The following is a 19666-nucleotide window of genomic DNA, read 5'->3' as shown; positions in this document are numbered from 1 at the left end:
TATTGACAAGCAAGCCTGTGTATCTGAGTACCCAAGAGAACTAGAGTTGGAGCACTGTGTATAATATTTGAAGCCAAGCAGCAAAGCTGTTGAACTGTCCTGGGAGCTAGGAAGGAAGCCGAGTGCTTGTCATTCTGTCCATTCCCATCGCAGACAACAGGCAGTTTTGTGCTAAGAAGAAAACTATTGTACAGTTTTGCACATTGGACTAGAGTCAGAAGACTCAGTTTGCAGTCCTAGCTCTATACCAGCTCACTCTTCAGTGTGGAGATATGGTAGGCACAGTGTAAGTACACAGATTCAGTATTTGACCACAGGTTAATTATGTGACTAACTAACTAGTCACATAACTATGTGCTTTACCCTACAGTACTGGAAGGGAAATGATTCTTAAGGCCCAGAAAGGAGTTGGTGGAATAACCAGAGCTATGGTACCATCTTGGCATATAGAATCATCTTCTTGACCAAACACCTTGTGTTTCTGAGCAATTCAGGACATTTGAGGAATCAGTAGTATAAGAAATAATATTTCTGGTGAAAACTTTGAAAAATATATCCACCTTGGCCCTACCTCAGGCCTTAAGACAAAAATCTTCCAGAAATATATTATGTTTATGGTAATCTTTTAAACAACTGGGTAAGAAATTCCTAGTCTCAGCTAGTGTTAGCAACCACTGCTTTAGGGGAATGGGTGGGGGCCCCAAGCGGACAGGGGACATCCCTGTGAGCCCCCCCCTGAGAATTAAATGCCTGCTCCCCACTCTGTAGCTGTCTCTATGGACTGTGGGAGGGAGGGAGGGAGAAAGGAAGGGAGGGAGGGAGGAAGGAAAGAAGGAAGGAAGAAAAAGAAAGGAAGAAAAGGAAGAAAGGAATAAAGAAAGAAATAACCACTGCTTTAGAATAGTGGCTTCCAAACATTTCTCTTCCCACATAACCTGAAAGAAATTTTTAAAAATCCACTTGAAACTAGGTACATTTGAAATTCATATTTGATATTTTCATCATTAGTCTAAATGGCTTCAAAAGGGCTATTTATTTTGGCATATTAGAAATATTAATATATTTTAAAGATACATTATTTATTCTTATAAATATATCCAATGAAATTTGAATACCACTATGATGTGAAGTTCACTTTCTTTCGTGTAAAAACACACATACATACACTTCTATAACAATCATAAATTTTATGTAGTTCCAGTTTCCACAGGATTTTTCCCTAATGTGGTATGTTTATTTACTTGAAAGTTTTATATTGATCATTCTATCATATTTCTCTGTATAACTATATATAGTTTTATATATATATATATATATACACACATATATAAATTTGTATGTGTTAAGTTGAATATGTATAAATTTAAAATCAATCTTTCTTTCCCATGTCCATAAGGCATTGCGTTAAAAATGGGCTTTTTTTGACATTTACATTTTTTTCAGCTTTACTGAGGTATAACTGACAAATAAAATTGTAAGATACTGAAAGTGTACATTATGGTGAATTGATATACATATACATTATGAAAGGAGTCACACTATCTAGTTAATTAACATATTTGTCACCTCACATATTTCTCTCTTTTTTGAGGGGGTGAGAACATAAAAATGTATTCTCATTTGAGCCATCACCACAATTATTATTTTATACAATAGATCAAAACACCATAGTCTATTACAAATGTTGATCAAAATAATTACATAAAAAATAAAATTTCGTTTGAAATGCATTTCTGATTAATACTAGACTGAGGCAGAGTTTAGCATGAATTCTATTCTAGTTGCTTTTGTTTTAGGTTTAAGCATGGAAAAATCTTGTTCTTTCAAAAATAGAGAAGTATTGAAAGCCTTTTGTTATAATGACATCACTCAACTTCTGCAGCTTCTTCTAAGTTGGGTGCCACATTTACATATTTACCTATCAGAAGAATTCTTTCAGGTAATCTACCAATTGGCAAGTCTATGAGGTTTTCTTTCAATTATAATGAAAGCAAAGAATTGGAAATTGCCCAGTTTGCAACAGCAATTTCTGGAAAGTATACAAAAAACACCACCAATATATAATAAACAGCCATTATGCTTGTAACTCTTTCTCATAAAGGCACCTAGATTAATCTGGTGTATGTAAAATATGTGGGAAATATTATTTAATTTCAACATATTTTTGTCAATTAAAAACATGTGCTTTGAGTGTATTTTTATCAAACTATGGAGCTGCAGGTCTGGCTAATTTAGTTTATGCAAAATGGTGACTCCAATAACATAAATGGCTAAATCATTTTTCACTGTAAAACAAATCAACCAAATCAAACTTACTTTTTGTCTTAAAAAAACTGTCAATTTTTCAACTCAAATAAATGTAATAGAGAATATCCACATTGCAACCGTTGCACTTCTGAATGCAGCAGTAGCTGGGTATCAGTCAGCTCACACCATTTCTCCCACTCATCCCTTTAAAATGGTGCAAGTTCACAACTTAGATTTAATATTTACCACTTTAGTAGCAACGTCCTAGGCTACGTGAAAATCGGAACCCAAATCTTTGAAAATCAGACCTCTATGGATAAGTGTTTCCAGATTATAGGAGAAAAAGTCAGCATGAGCAATAAGGCCCTTTACTCTCATATGCATGCACCACACACTTCAGCAACATCTAGAGAAACACCATGTGCCATTCCCAGCACAAACCCAAGTCAACTTGGTTAAAGGCAGTCAAAATTTTTGCAAATTTCTTCACCAATGGTATTCCTAGGCAAGTCTTAGCAAGCCAAATGGCCAATGTATTATATATCATTAACTGGAAATAATTGGAAACATCTGTGACTCGATCCATCTGAAAGGCATATATTTTACTTTCAAAAGTTTTTGGTGCCACAATATGCTGAACAATGATTTCTATCATTTCCTGCACTCTACAGAGTATAGAGTTTTATGAGTAGGGAATATATATAACTGAAGCTTAAACTGGACAGTGAACCTATTTTTTGCCTATGAACAGGGCACCAGAAACTTTTCTAAAGTTTTCTTCCCTGCTAATTTGTATACAGTTTCTAAGCCACTTTTAATGGCTGTAGGAAAGAGTAAACTTATTTATATTTTTACCAACATCTTCTACTGGTCTCTTAAAAAAATTAATAGTCAACCTGCTATGAACTTAGAAGTATGTCAGAAGTAAAGGAAATAAAGAAAAACAAAGCCCGGCAATTTTGGTTGGAGAAGTTCATATAAAATTTAGAGATACTGATCCTCTGGAGGTAGCTGGAGAAGAAAGGGATTAAGTATTTGCTTTTGTTTTCCAATGAATTATTTGGAATTTTAACATACGTTTCAAAGTAAACAGTTACTTCAGTTAGTACAATAAACGTTTCCCTTAATGATTCATTTATTTACATTTCTTTGTAAAACATACTCCCTCTTCATTGTGTTGGTTATAGGAAGTAAGGTATAATGTGTGTGCGTAACAAACATGAGGTATATACACCTCCCTTCCCCTTACCCATGGGAGACATAGCTAATTAATCACGGCATTCTTTGCTACTGAAGAGAAGTCTGAATTTTGGGGTTTCATGAATCTGTTATCCATCAGCTGATGCCGGCATGCAGATTAAAGCCTATTCCCTTTCCTTGGTACCAGAGAAAAACTTAGGTCAGCATGTCCACCCCCACCCCCCCATTTACTAGCTAAGAAATCTTGGGAGAGGCTTTTAATCTGTTCTGCTGCCCTCACAGGACTGTTAACACAGTCCTGTGTTAACAGGACTTGTTCCACTTGTTAACACAAGTGGAAAGATTAAATTCCCGTAAACGCATTTTGTAAACTGTACAGTTGCAATCGCACACTGTTTGAAGAAATAAGATTAATTGTTTTGTAATGTAAACAGCACCATCTCTTTAGTTAATCTCTTCCTGGGCTCTTTCCATACATATTTATTTTATCTATTTTGTAAGTGCAGATTTTTTTTTTTTATTTTTGGTTTTATTAAAACTATCCACACCTGTATTCCCTTTGAATGTGATATCTGATCCTAACCAGAAGAAAATGCTGCTGGAGAAGGAGAAAGCTCGAAATCTCACACCTGGCTCATCATTATGGTGCTCTGGCAGTCCTTTCTTCTCGGCTGGAGGCTGTGTGATTAATAACCCCTCTTCCCAATTATATGGATATAATACTCATCTTCCTTTGGCTGGAGATGCAAGATATCTTATAAATGTGTGATGCAAATGGGGGCTTCGTGAATGCTAATTTCAAAATCAGCTAGGAGTTGATTGGCAGAAAACCGAACAGTGGGGTGACAGGTGTGCTGGGGGTCAGGAATCTGTGAAAGAGAGGCTGAGGGAAGGTGGAGAAAAAGAGCTAGAGAGACTTGGAGTTAATCAAGAGCAGTAGCTGGGACAGCAGCCATTTATGAAAGCAGATCTAAGCCAGATATCCTGGAAGAGAGGGCAGCTTCAAAGGCTGGTGAAAACAAAGAGAGGTGTGGGAGTTTAGCTGACATTCTGATGCCATAAATGGCACAAACGTATTCTCTGGGTACCACATCCCCAAAGTGTGCCTGTCTGCCCCAGGTTTGTACCCTGAGGAACCACGCCCATTTCTGAGTATGACAGCCTCAAGGTCAGAGACGCTGCCATTTGTTTCTCTAGATGCCAGCAGGGGACATGCACTCAGGAAGGGTTCACCGGACTGGATGGAACTAACCATTGGATTGTCAGGAAGATGATTTGGGTAACACAAAAAGGGGAGAAGCAGAGATTCGAGCCACAATTTCACCCCTTAAACATGCCAGCAGAAGTGATGAGGATGACTACAGGAACATTTAGTTGGAAGGCTTCCAATAACCAGGCGGAGCAAATTGTTCAAGATAAGCCCCATTTTGGTTTGCATTCTAAAATTTTAGTGAAGATGTGCTAAGTTTTCTGCATAGCACATGCTTTCACCCCAAGGCCAACTAGACAATAACAAGCCCAAAGACGGAAAGTGTGTTGAAATTTTTCCAAAAAACTGGCTTGGGTATCTGTTGCTGACTTACTCTCTCAGGTGATCCAGTCAGCATAGCCAAAGAACTACCCTAGAAAGAAGAACGGGTGGAAAGGGGAGAGGTACGGATGCCACATCCTGTGACGGCCTGCTCAAACGATTGCTCCACTCAACGGGGGGCAATGCAGACAGGAGAAGTGAGAGCCAGTAGCTTGATATATTGGTCACATCTGCTCTTAGGGACACTTCATCCATCTTCTTTGCACTCTAGCCACTTTGCCTTTACAGATGGTTTTTACTTATGTAAAAATATTTTTTCTTTGGGCAGTATGACAGACTCAACACATGCTTCCGTGTCCAAATGTATTTCTTTAGCAAATTATCTGCAAGCCAAAATTCTATGTGGGGTTTAATAAATCTGTGAATATAGTTTATACATACACACATTAATTCAAATAACTCTCTAAAATAGTCACATATAACTATCCATGCACACAGACTATATGTTTACATCATCCCCTGATGCATAAGTGGAAGTTTTCCAAAAATTCTGGGTACAGTAGAAAGAGGGAGTTCCAAGGAAGGAATATTATCTCTAAAACTCCTAACACATATATGAAGGCATTTAATCTGTCGCCAAATACCAGAAATATTTTACTTTTCCCGTGTGAGAATGAATACTTCACCTAAATGAATTTTAAACAGTGACGTGACTACTTCCATCCCATCACATCTATCTTTACTTAAAAATAATCAGAATGAACAGTTTTAGAGTTTCAAACTATTAGAGAAGGTTTTTTATTTTTGTTTTTTTAATTAAGAAGTGCTTCAGCTTGGACATATTCAAGGGAGATCACTCAGTGCTTTAGCCAAGATCATAATTCAAATAATAATTTATGCTACTCTTCAAATATTCACAGTTCTCCCTCCTTCCTGACCAATTTGTGATTGTGTAGGACTGTGTGTCTAGTTCTGGACAATGAACTATGATCAATGATGAGCTTCTCCTCCCAAGGAGGGGCATGTTTGTGCCAATGTAGACACTCCAGATCTACCCTTGCTCTCTGGCATGGCAACCCGTGATGATTGAGATGGTGGCTGTGTCCCTAGCCTTGTTTCCTTAGTGACAGTGATTGGTAAAACTTCCTGCTGACCCATGAGAATAAACCTTTGTGGTTTTTAGTCACAGAGACTTGGGAAGTGTTTACTAGCACAGCATACAAAGCCCATTGTGATTATATATGTGTGTGTATGTATATGTTTATATACATATATTCCTCATTTAAAAAAATCTAATAACTATATATTACTTACATAACCTAATACACACACTCACATAGTTTCTTTTTAAATTCCAGAAGAATTTTATGTGAACCAATTGGTGCCATTCTACCCAGAATGGGTAGAATATCTTTTATGTCTTGTTATTTAAGAATTGTGAGTTAATATCATTCTCAAAATAGTTAAAGAAAGAGGTCACAAGCAGATTCTACTTGTATTGTTTGTTGTTTACAGTTGTTAAGACTGTGCACCTCAGTTGCAGATCTACATGGAGTCTAAGAAAATATACGTAGATCTTCACGTACACAATCTGTAATAAATAAATGGAGACGTGTATAATAAAGTTGCCTTAACTTTATGAATCCCACAAAAGTGTGCATTTAGCTTTAGTGAAAGTTCTTCAAAAACAAAGGAGTTATTTATAACTCCAACTGCCTTCTTGTAGAGGGGAGGGTTCTTCTTGGCATAATACTATGAAAAATAGGGGCATGATAGTCTAGAAGTGGAATTTATAGAAAAGCTGAATTGTTTTGAAAAAGGTGGTGGTGGGGGGTGCTAAAAAGAGATGGATGGTACCCAGGGGAAATCTAAGAAGAAGCTAGGGCAAAGGGAGAGGGGGAATTCCCAGAATTAGCAGCACAGCCAGAAAGAAGCACTCGGCCCACAGCACAGCCTGGTTTAACCTGACAAATCCCTGTTAAAAGTGGCACTGATTAGCAAAAAGCACAGAGCCACATTTTACCCACAGGTTCCAACTGTGTGCACTGAGTGTGCACAGAAATAAAACAGTTCCAGAAGCACTAGAAGGAGCGGTTGGCTGTCAAACACTTACTGCGAGGACAATCTGGAGGGAACTGTGGGCCACTTCTATGTACTGGTACTCCAGAAAACACCCTGAGACCGTGATGTAGCGATGGTCTTCTGGGGCCCAGTCTGGGGCAGGTGTCACTGATGTCACCGTACATCCTGGTCCATTCTCCATCCACCAAGATCGGTGCATTGAAATATTAAAAGTCAGGATAAGGTCTGTTTCCTGCAAGAAGGCAATTTATAAGGATGAGAATTACTTTGTAAATGGTAGTCAGCTTATTCGGACTGACTTGCTTTTGAGTTTCCTAGTTTGAAATGTGGGGTTTTTTTTCCCCTCCCCTTGCTGTATTTTATAGGCAGAAAGGTAGCATCTAAAGTCAAACTATCAGTTCCACCTGAAAATTATGTCTGTCGATTTCATTTATGAAGGTTTGCCTGACTGCAGTGATACAAATAAAAATACTTATTAGTAGAATTGTCAGACTTACATTGTTACACTGAAAAGTCTTAGCTTTTAGGACTTGTAAATATTACAAGGGGAGTGTTTTAAACTATGTTTATCAAGTGGAGTTCATCTTCAGTCTGCAGTTTTCCTCTCCCTCAGAATATTTACCTTTTGCACATTTTAAATGGTAAAACTGTACATCAGTTTGGCAAAATTTAACACAATAATGTGGTTAGTGGTTAAAATATGTGAGAACTTTACTTAATAAAACACATTATTTCTTGTCCCCCCCCACTTATTATTATTTTAGAAAATCAGGATCTTTTCAATCTTGCCAACTCCTAATATAAAATTGCTCACAATACTTCTTAGAAAATATCATCAGTAAATTATTGCAGGGTGAAAATAGTTAAGTCAACAACTCTTTAGATGAGGTTCAGCATGTTAGGTGATGTGCAGCTACAAATGGAATGATGGTAGTTTCTGCACTAGTGACCTTGAAATCACATACACAAATGTGGAGCTGTCAATAGCACAGGGACGAATGTTGTTTTCCAGGAAGAGAATGCATCAGACACATCCTAGTATTCAACAAGTCATGAGGGAAGATTCTAACAGAGAGGATCAATGGTGGAAAAGGAATCACTTCAGTCTCCGTGATAGAACCTTAAGATAATAGACGCCAACTACTCTCACGCCAAAATGAGGTACCAGATTGACCAGGCAGATCCTGCATAGGAAATATTAAGATATATTCACTTAAACTGAACATATGAAAGGGCTGAGCATAAGTGATCAGGGAATTTGGAGACTGGAAAGAGTATTCCTTTGGAGAGAGCTATGTTATGTGAGTCTCATCATCTCCATAAAGTGGTGGTAAGGGAGGGGGTAAGGTCTCTTCTCTTCAAGCCTATTGAGAAAGGCTTCAAAGTATCCCTTGGAACCTGGGAGACACAGCAAACTGGTTTCTGACTCAGGCAGAATAAATCTCAAAATAAAGCCTGTGGCTGGAGTTACCTGCTAAGTGGCCAAAAATGTCTTTTTTATTGCATTAGTTGATTTTTGAATAGTGAACCAGTCTAGTATAAATCCCACTTGGCTGTGGTGTGTAATTATTTTTGTACGTTGTTGAATTCATTTTGTTTGAAAACATTTTGTTAAGATACTTGCATCTATATTTGTAAAAGGTAGTGTTCTTTTCCTGTATTTTCTTTGGTTTTGGCATTAGGTTAATGCTACCTCATAGAATCAGGAAGTTTTCCATCTGTCTTCTGTCTTCTGGAAGAGATTGCAGAAAATTGGAATAATTTCTTTCTTAAATGCTTGGTGGAATTCACCAGTGAACCCATCTGGGCTTGGTGCTTTTTGTTTTGAAAAGTTATTAATTGATATATATATATGTATATATCAATTGATTCAATTTATTTAATAGATGCAGGCCTATTCAAATTTCTTCTTGTGTGAGTTTTGGCAGATTGTGACTTTAAAGAAATGTGTCTGTTTCACCTAGGTAATCAGATTTGTGGGCATGGAGTTCAGCTCTGTACTGAAGTCTGTCTTCTCTACTACAGCAGCTAAAATAAAATTTATCTTGCCACTTTTAACAAGTTTCCAGTACAATTTTTTTCTTAACAGCTCTCATGTCTTTCTCTTACCTGGTTTGCTCTCTTATTTCACAGAGTACATAATTCACTACTTAAGAATAGGTGAATGATTTTAAGTCTGAAGTGTTTTTGCCCTACTTTTATATTAATTGACTGATACTTTGGATGGATATGTGCTTCTTGGTTGAAAATCTTCTCTCAGAACTGGGTGGCTGTTTCTCCATTATATTCTAATTTCTATTATTACAGTTAAGAAATCTGATATAATTTTGTTCCCTGTAATTTTTTATGTAACCTGTTTTCTTTCTTTTGGTTTCTTGCATCTTTTTGTTTTAAACTGTGAAATATTTCAAAAACATCAAAAAGCATAGAGGATATTATAATAATACCATTATACCCACCACTCAGTTTCATTCAATCTTATGTTATATTTGCTTAAAGTCATTTTTTAAATAAAATTTTATACATATAAATGATGCTTTCTCTGTAGTCTTCCTAAATATGATTTCCCCCCTCTCTCTCCACAGATAGTTACTACCATGATTTTGGTGTCATTATTCTCATGAAAGCTTTTTGTAGTTTTACTGAATATTTACGTAGTTATTAATAATATAAAATGCTGTTTTTTATGTTTTAAAAAATATATATATATACTCTGTAACTTACTTTGGTTCCATGTTATATTTTTGAGGTTTATTGATGTAGAAAATCTTTTTAGCTTCAAGTTCTGAAATTCAGTAAAACAGTATCTTGATGAGTTTCTTTTTCACTTAGTTTGTAGAGCATCTGGAGGGACTTTCCATCCAAGAGCGCTTTCCTTCCATTCTAGAAAACAACCTACATGATATCCTTAATTGTTCCCTCCCCTCTACTCTTTTGTGTTACTGCAGGAAACTCCTATTAGTCAGACATTTGTCTTTCAGGATTGATCTCTTACATTCTTATTTTTTCTTTCGTATTGTTCATATCTTATGTTTCTCTTTACTCTCTTGGAGATTTTCTTTACCAAGTCTTCCCAAACTTATATTGAACTATATCTTTAATTTTTAATATTTGGAACTTTTAAGAGCTAATTCTTCTCGAATTTTTGCTTTTGTATAGTTAATATATTTGAATTGTTTCTTGGCTATAAATTTTCTTATTCTCTGAATACTTATTCTTTTAAAATTGTGTTTCCTACTTTGTTTTTGCTTTATCCAAGTTACTTATTTTTACTAAATAAGTAAACAGATAAGTAGATAATATTAAGAGTAATTATCAAGGATCTACTCTGTGCAATAGGCAATGTTCCTACCTTTATGAGTGTTCATTTTAAGAAGGAGTAGTGTGTAAAATCACTTCAGAAAAATAAGTTGAGGACAGATTGGGGAGTGACTTAAATGCCAATCCAAACATCCTGGCTTATTGAAAGATTTTTGATCAGGGACAGGACATTGGTGCTATCAAACAGGAACAGAGATATATTACAGAAAACGTAATCAAGTCTCCTGTAGGATTGGGGTGGACAGTGTAGGAAACATGTGGTGAAACCAGTACAGGTGCTGTGTTAAAAATCGTCACGATGGAGGTGATCACACAGATGCTATAAAATCCAAATGCTTCATCTTAATCACTCTAGACTATTCTGCTGAGTTCCTTAAGTGCCCAGGGAAGTGAGACCAGGATCATCTCAGAGTAATACTTTATATTATTTTAATACTCTCAGAGTAAGAATGGGAACAAATCAACATTACATTAAAACATACTTCTGGTGCTGGTATTAGAGGAATGCCAAGCAAGCACAGTGAATGGTAAGAAGCAAACTTTAGCAACACTAAAAATACTCTGGAAGATCAAAATATTTATATTAATGAAAGCATATGTATTTAGACATTGGGACTAAGAGAAGTAGTTAGAGAACCCTATGATTGAATGGCATCCTTAATTAGCTGAGGATGCAGGAGTTGGGATAGTGAAGAAGGCTAATTTGACACCAAGAATCACTTATTCTCAATGAACTCTTTTTTTTTACAACCAAATATACACTGAGTTAAAGTTTATAAGATCATCAGAAAGCATTCTGTTATATCTCATTGCCAATATCTATATGTGGATACTAATTCATAGGAAATTCTGAAAAATTCTTTAAAATTATAATCATTCACAGCTTATTTCCAGCTGGTGAACTTAATATTCTAACCTTAAACATAGCTGTTTTCTTCTGTTAATACGTGCTTAAATCTATGCAAACCTGCTCATACATATAAAAACCCTAATGCCAAATTTATCCTGGTAACACAAGAATTAGTGAAAGCAAATCATATCGTTCAACATGCCAGGAAGAAGAGGCTAAGAAAATATGGTTTTGAAAAGATAAGCAAAATTACAAATGCACTTTATTTGACAAGTTGAATGAATGTTGCATATATAGGAATGCAGCCTAGAACATAAGGAAGTTCATATCTACCAACTCCAAAATCCAAAAATGTAATTCATCCTACTATATGATAAACTTAAGAAAAGTAGATGGAACATCAAAAATATGTTTGTGCCCCTACTTTCTTCTAGAATCCTCAACTATGGGTAACTTTGGGATTTGGCTGATTATGGATCATAATTCAATATGACACCATAGGTAGTGTTAACTCCAGTTCCTGGCTCCTGTCTTTAGTTATTCAAGGAAAAATCAAGAAAATATTTCTGTGAGCATGAAAAACATTACAACCATTCCTCTAAAATCAATGAGGAAAATCTGATACTTGGATTTATAAAATCTAGTTCTAAAAACAAACGTGTTTCTTCCCACTATGTGGAAAAATTCACTAAAGATTTAGTACAAAATGTTTCAAGTTCATTGCTATTACATGTTTTCATTGTTTCTTGCCTGAAATCAGGGTTCTCATGTCTATGTTGCAACAAAGGCCATTATTTTACTTTTCTAAATCTTATCCTAATTACCTCCTTAGTCCAGATAAATGTTTTATGTTATTCTACAACTGGTCTGCATCCTGAGCATTGTTGCAAAAATTACATTTTAATGAAATCCTCCTCAATACTTCTTATTAACATCCTGCATTTATCTCTGTATTTATTTATCTATCTATCTATCTATTTATTTATTTATTTTTTGCGGTACCCGGGCCTCTCACTGTTGTGGCCTCTCCCGTTGCGGAGCACAGGCTCCGGACGCGCAGGCTCAGCGGCCATGGCTCACGGGCCCAGCCGCTCCGCGGCATGTGGGATCTTCCCGGACCGGGGCACGAACCCGTGTCCCCTGCATCGTCAGGCGGACTCTCAACCACTGCACCAAGGAATCCCTCTATCTCTGTATTTAAATTAATATTTTGGGCTACCCCTTCTAAACTTTTCCTGATTAATTCCATTCCTTTTTTGAGATCATAATGTTATAACTGGTGTGTATGTGTGTATATATATATATATATATATATATATATATGTATATATATATATATATATATATATATATATATATATATATATATATATAGCAAAATTATCTTGGTCCATTGTTTTCTTCTTGTGGGAAAGGGATATGTTAAGCCCCAATACAGTCGCTGTTCCTGCTTAAGAAATGCATATTAACTCTCAGCTAGAGAAGAAAGTCTGCATTGGGAATACAAAGAATTTTGTTTCAAGGTGATCCTTGTAATGTTCTGAAAGAGCTGTATGGAAGGAAGGAAGAGGAGGGAAGGAGGGAGGGAGGGAAAGGAAAGGAAAAATTGAAAGGAAAAGAAAGAAAGAATTCAGTAAGGAAGCTGCCGTGCTGTTAAAGTTAATTGAACCTCCAGGCCCAAAAGTCTTGATTATTTTTTTACATCCAAAGTTAGGACTCATCAGCCATGAGTGGGATCTAAGTTTGGCAAAATGAGTCTTCTCTCCTCTCTTTCACACCCTTACTAGCATATGCTAGAGGCAGAATTTTCTCAGCTGGTTACAATAATGAAAGATCAACTTCTCACTGACTTTATAGTTTTCGATGTACTGAAACCTCTTCAGGCAGCTTTTCCTGCTGTTTTCTCACTTTCTCATTTGTTCCCACCCTGCAGGTATCTTTTCCCATTTTGTGAGTGTTCCTTTCCCGTCTAAGAGCTTTGAAAAGTGATCTGCATTCCCTCTAGGGGCTTAGGGACACAAAGAACAGGTTAGCTATTTCAAGAGAAGATATTACTGCCATTTTGGCACTCATCTGAAGGCCACCATTTCCTTTGTTTCTAAATTACATTTATGTGGATTTTTTTTTTTTTTTTTTTGCGGTACGCGGATCTCCCACTGTTGTGGCCTCTCCCGTTGCGGAGCACAGGCTCCCGACGCACAGGCTCAGCGGCCATGGCTCACGGGCCCAGCCGCTCCGCGGCATGTGGGATCTTCCCGGACCGGAGTACGAACCCGTGTCCCCTGCACCGGCAGGCGGACTCTCAACCACTGCGCCACCAGGGAAGCCCTTATGTGGATTTTTAATTGGCATGGAGGCAGAGGTGCTGATGATACTGAAGGCTTGGTGATCTTTCAGGAACACTGAAATGTTCTCCTCAATGGTTCCCCACCATTACGACCAGTCATTATCCCACCTATGTGTGCAGCCCACCCCTGGTCCTGAAGCTATCATTTTCCCAAAGTTGGAAATGCTGACTTGGATAGTATCTTCGCTTGCCTCCAAAGATTTTAACTTGTCAACAGAATTGAATTGGGAGCCCAATCACATTTTGATCCATTGTTCAAAATGTCTCTTAGTTAAATTTATTACCAGAAATGCTAATAAAGTTTTATGTCCCTTCCTTTCTTCATTCATTCTCTGGGAGAGAATAATTCATGGGAATATGACCCAAAATGGTAGCAAGATGGAGATAAGCCAAGCGTTAATGTCATTGATGCTGGACTTTAGAGAGCCATCTTTCAGTTATTGAGAAGGACCATAACTAGAGATGCAATGAAATACTAATTAACAGAAAATTTCTCTATAAGACCTCTTAAATCTTTTCATTTTGAAGATAAGTGTATCTCCTAGTCCATTATAAATTCTTCAACTTACTGTTAAGTTTGAGAAAATATATATACTGCAAAAAGAAAGGAAATAAAACTTTTGTATTTATTACCTAGACTATGCCTCAAGAACACTTAGAAGGAGAGATTATTATCCTTATTTAACAGAAGAAAAAATGAGGCTGAGAGTGCATATATAACTGCATCAAGTTATTTTTATTAATGATGAAACTAGGTTTCAGACCTATTTTTTTGTCTGAATGCATGCCTTCCCACTAAACCTTGTTGCCTCTTAAGGAAATTCTCTTGGCCACCTAATCAATCATTGCCAAAACACAATATTTGGTATTCTTTAGGACGATGTTCTAGAATAAAAAACAGTGGACTCGTAATTCATACAATTTATTTAAAAAATTTCTAAATGCTGTTCAGAAACCTACACAGCATTATAAAAGACCTGGACCTGTCCTCTTTGGTGGTTTGCTAACGCCAATCCAAAATTCATTGTACCCTGAATTTACAGTAGAGGTATATTAGCCATGCATTTAGATGAAGGAGCTTTTAAAGATATTTTAGTTGTACTTTATTCTCATGAGAGATTTTTTTTTTAAGTGGTGAGATTTGTCTCTTGTCTTGTTTTATCCTGGCAAGTACATAGATCAATACTGCTTAGAATTTGTGGAGACAAATATAAATAAACCTCTAAGTCTAAATAAAACACCTTTAAGTATATGTACCTATTTCCTTTGGATTGCTTCCAAAGAGCTCTTTGCAGCTTTTGTAATGCACAAGTCCAAGAGGCTACTGGTGGAAAAGTCACTGTCTAGAAGAAAACACTGAGAAATAGAAAAATACTCATCATTACTTTTACACAGAAAGAACACTTAGTTCCTCAGTCTCCTTTACAAAGAGGGGATATTCTTCCCCGAAGTGTAAGAGGACACAGAAACAGAAGTTTGGAACACAAATATGGGGAAGAAACAATTCAATAATTTTGTTACAGCGGTGAAAAGGTGAGGATGAAGTGGGGTGGTGGGCAGGAGAGTAGTTCATTCTAGAAGTGGTGCTGATGTTGCAACAGCATCAGTCAAAACTCAGTCCTTCTTATTTAAAAGATGTGCTTCCTTCCAACTCTTTTTTCCCCTTCACCTGCCTACAGAAAGGCATCATTCTCTATCAAAATATTCTTTTCTATTTATTGATGATTCTCTTCTATTTATTGACGATTCTCTTCTTAAGAGTACCAAAAATGAAGTCTTGTGAAAACAAATAGTTTAATAATTCCCCATCCAAAAGTTCATAGCCATAAGCCAAGGGGCCATTTGAATTTACATCTTACACCTTAGCATGTCCATTGTCGTATAATCTTAAGTTATATGTGGATTTTGTTAAGCTACTTCAATAAAGGAGTAATAAAGTAACCAGCTGTTTTCCTGCAGTGGACATAAGAATTGTGTGACATCTAATCTTCTCATTCACCTGAGGGATCTTTTACAGTCTCCTGGTCAGACTGTTTTAGAGTTTGCATCTGAAGACAGACACTGACAAAACTGCATCCTTTGTCCAAGGTACTTGTAGGGTCTAAAACTGTTGTCCTATGAGGAATTTTGAGAGAATTTAGGTTGAATTGTCTGGAAAAGACTAAAAGAGATTCTTATAATTGCCTTCAAATATTTAAAGAAATATAAATTAATCATTGGGATCAGACTCATTTATATTTAACTTCAGGGAGAAGCCAAAGATTCAAGCTGATGAGTTTATCTGGGAGGTAAGGCAGACAATCCTCAAAAGATTAGAAATGCTCCCAGAAAGAATGGGTGGTGTTCTGCATAATGAATTCCTGTAGCTAGTGGTTTCCAAGCAAAGGCTGGAGGGTCCTTCAAGAGTGAAGGGTACACTCAAAACTTATACTATCTCTTCCCTCAAAATGATTCTGTGATTATATGAGCAGAGAGAAACTAAAGATCATATATGACATGATTATCCATTGCCTAGGTTTATTCAGTACCACTGAAATAGGAGAATGTAAACTTCTGAGTATATCACTCTATCTAGTTCATATGAAATGACTTAGAAAAAAAAGCTGTAATTTTAAATCTACCAATGACTAATTTATGGCCAACTGTTAATAATCTGCCTCTATTGACAGCTACTCATGTTAGCTCTTAAATACACTGCACTATGCTGTAGTTGACAATGATTATATATAAATTCTCAGTACTAGGCACTTAGAGAATCTCTTTAGAAGTATCAAAATCACTTAAATACTCTTGTGAAAAGGAGCAATTTTAATAGTTTTTCACTAATCAGTGATTGTTCACAGTTAGAACCAAGAGAATGACTTGAATTTATACAATGAATCTGAAAAGGTTCCTACAAAACTCCAGCAATTTAAGAATTTAATCTAGTTAGACTATCATAAAGGTTACTTCCATTATAGAATATAGCTACGTGGGTTTTTTTTTTTTTTGCCTTTTTGGGGTTTTTTGAATTAAAAATTCCTTTATTGCTGAAAAATGCTTACCAACACCTGAGCCTTCAGCGAGTTGCAGTCATTTTGCAACAGTAACATCAAAGACCACGGATCACCACAATAAATATCATCATAATGAAAAAGCTTGAAATATTGTGAGAATTACCGAACTGTGACACAGAGACACGAACTTAGCAAAAATAGTGCCAACAGACTTGCTTGATGCAGGGTTGCCACAAACATTCAATTTGTAAATAACGCAGTATTTGTGAAGCACCGTAAAGCAAAGCACAATAAAACAAGGTGTGCCTGTAATTAAAGCCCCTACATGTTTTTGGGGTTTTGTGTCTTACACTTGGGTTCTTATTTAAAACAAAATTTTTTCTCAATGTTTTTGTCAAACAGATCCCACTAGACCGCCATGTTTGTTTTTCTCAAGTTTGTTTTTCCCTTATGAGAAGATCTCTTCACAAGCAAGGGCACCAATGGCATTTCTTTTTAGTGAGTCTCTTAAAAATACATCAGAGAGAATTTTCAAGCATATTGTGAGTTGACCCTCTGGGTACTCATGATGTCTCTCATTTTCAGCATCAGAACATTGTTGTCCTACCCATGGCTGGATGATTCCTCCACAGTGATAAAACTCTATCATGGAATATCATTGACCAACTTTGTTGATCACTGACCATGTTTTATTAAAATAAAAAAATTTACATTATTCTACTGGGTTTTCTTCTCCGTGTAAACAGGCTTTAGTCTTCACTAGTTCTTTAAAAGCACCATCATCAAGCCCACTTATAATGATTGTCCTTTGCCACACCTGGGCTTGTCTCTCCACCGTGGTTTCAATAGACTCTACTGCAGTGAGCATGCATCAGAATCACCTGGAGGGCTTGTAGAAACAGGCTGCAGGGCGCTACGCCCACAGTTTCTGATTGGTAGGTTTGGAGCATGGCTGAGAATTTACATTTCCTAATAGGTTCCCAGATGATGCCGATACTGCTGATCTAGGACCTCACTTTGAGACTCAGGGCTCTACCAGCATGCCTCATGCCTCATACTGTTTGCCAATTTTCACAGCTGGAGGCACTTAACTCATACGTCTTGATTCTGCACCGCGCATGTAGGAAGGAATACAGGCCTTTCATTGGTTCAGTACAACGTAACTTTACCACGGATTTGAGGCGGGTAGCAGAGCTGAGCCTCTGCTGAGTTTTCCAGCTCCCATCCTTCAAGCCTTCCTGGATTCCTTGCTGGACACACTATTTCTTCTGAGACTAGGACACTTGGATTTCCCTTGCTCAGTTCCTTCTGGAAGCTGAAGGTGAGCATAAGTTCACTACCCACATCTGGGAATCTACCTGGTTGCCTTCTGGACATTTGTGACCCTGTGCTCACTCTGGCATTTTTGTTTTGCCTGTAGTGATTTCTTTCTGTGGCTTGTTGTTAAGACTTTGAAGTTTGCCTTTTCTGTGCCGGTGAGTCTAGCGTCCTAGGTCTGGCATTCCCTGGCCCGACTTCAAATACCCCAGGCTACCTTCGTTTCTGCTTTTCAACCGTGGATTATTTATTCAGTAGAACAACTTTGTTGTTATTCCTATGACTGCTGACTATTCTTTCGCTCTCTTGATTTCTATATGTGTTTCCAGATCCCTCAACCGCAAGCTCCATCTGCCTCATGCTCTGAGACTCAGTGCTGGCTTGGTCTTTTTCCTCTATGAATGATTACATTTCTGGTAAGATCATGCAAGTTGGCTGGGAAGTTCTAATGTCACCTACATGCACGACTTAGACCCAAGTAAGTCAATTATATTTTTTCCTTTCTAAACCTGTGTCGAGGTCTCTGGGATTGTTATGAAAAGTATAGTCTGAGGATCGGTGGCTTTCAGCATTTCGGGGTGCTTGTTAGAAGTGATGAACCTCAGGCTCCACCTCAGATGTACTGAGTTAGAATCTATGTGTAACAGAAGCCTCAGGTGATTTTCACGCACATTGTAAAGAACTGATGTATGGTATAGAGGCTATAGGAGGAACTGCTGCCACCTGAGACTAAATGTGACTCTCAACCTTACCAGTCATTACTTTTTCCAACTTCCTTATCACCACTGATGTAATTTTACAAACCTGTGTTGGGTGAGTTTCCCACTGACAATGTGAACTATGACCAACAACCCATGATTCTGCATGAACCCAGAGTCTCTCTGTGTACATCTCACGTTTGTTGTTTCTTGGGATTTCTCTTGCACAAAGCCTTTTCTACTATGTCAACACACCAAGGGAATATTTCTTCATGCTTTTGGCCATGATCTGATGTGGGCTTAGATGACAGGCAGCCTGAGGGTCCAGGGTGGATAAATACCACTCAAGTTCAACAATAAATTTTAGGTGCTTAATGTAATGCTGGCCCACAGTAGGTGGCCATCCAAACATCTCTCATCAGCATTTATTATGGAGAAGATGTTATTGGTAGATCAGGCTGGGTGAACTAACTCTACCCCAGAGCTTCTGTGGTGGATGGGGCCTGCAGTACTGGCCTGGACAGTGACCAGTGAATGGCCTTGTTGCCAGCAACCCATCCCTAAAGGAGCAATGCTTCAGGCAGTGACTGAGTCCAAAAGTCAGCTCCAACCATTGCAGGGAGGGTGCTAATAAGACACATACAGTGTGTCAGAGCCTCAGTCGAGACTACCTACCATCAGGATAGGGCTACACCCCAAAAGAAAGAAATGGCCATGTTAGCCTGGAGGCCCAGGTGGACAGGCCCTTATTCATAAGTGGTGCCACAGAAAGAACATGGGTTCTATCAATAGGATCCAAGCTGGGTTTGTGTGACCTTGAGTAACTTTAACCTTGGATGGTCTTCCTAGGCAAATGTCCAGGACCTAATAGAGGACTCAGATGGTAGATGCTTAGTTCAATGGTAGTTACTATTATGTTTATTGTAGGGAGAATCATATTCTTATGTGAGCCTATGGACCTGAGGGCTACTCCAGGTTCTTTGAATTCTGACCGGATTGGTTGGAAGGTTGGATAGCTAGTGTAGTTCAGGATCTGAGCAGAAGGCAGCATGCTGCTCAAAGCACAAGTGCTTAGCA

At 37.5% G+C, this 19666-nt stretch overlaps 1 protein-coding gene across 7 annotated transcripts in view; it reads right to left on the bottom strand.

The window, feature by feature from the left end:
• Positions 1 to 19666, bottom strand: part of NKAIN2 (sodium/potassium transporting ATPase interacting 2) — a 982818-nt gene that overhangs the window by 144639 nt on the left and 818513 nt on the right. For all 7 annotated transcript variants that reach the window (XR_010836028.1, XR_010836027.1, XM_067010699.1 and 4 more), the window contains one exon: positions 7092 to 7292. Coding sequence is in view for 5 of the 7 variants with exons in the window: in XM_067010699.1 (XP_066866800.1) it covers positions 7092 to 7292 (201 nt within the window). In the remaining 2 variants the exon portion in view is untranslated. The remainder of the gene's footprint in view (positions 1 to 7091; positions 7293 to 19666) is intronic.

The sequence above is a fragment of the Kogia breviceps genome, chromosome 13, assembly GCF_026419965.1.
Source record: "Kogia breviceps isolate mKogBre1 chromosome 13, mKogBre1 haplotype 1, whole genome shotgun sequence".
NCBI lineage: Eukaryota > Metazoa > Chordata > Mammalia > Artiodactyla > Physeteridae > Kogia > Kogia breviceps.
The sequence above is the reverse complement of the archived record's forward strand: the minus strand, read 5'-3'. Positions and strand labels throughout refer to the sequence as shown.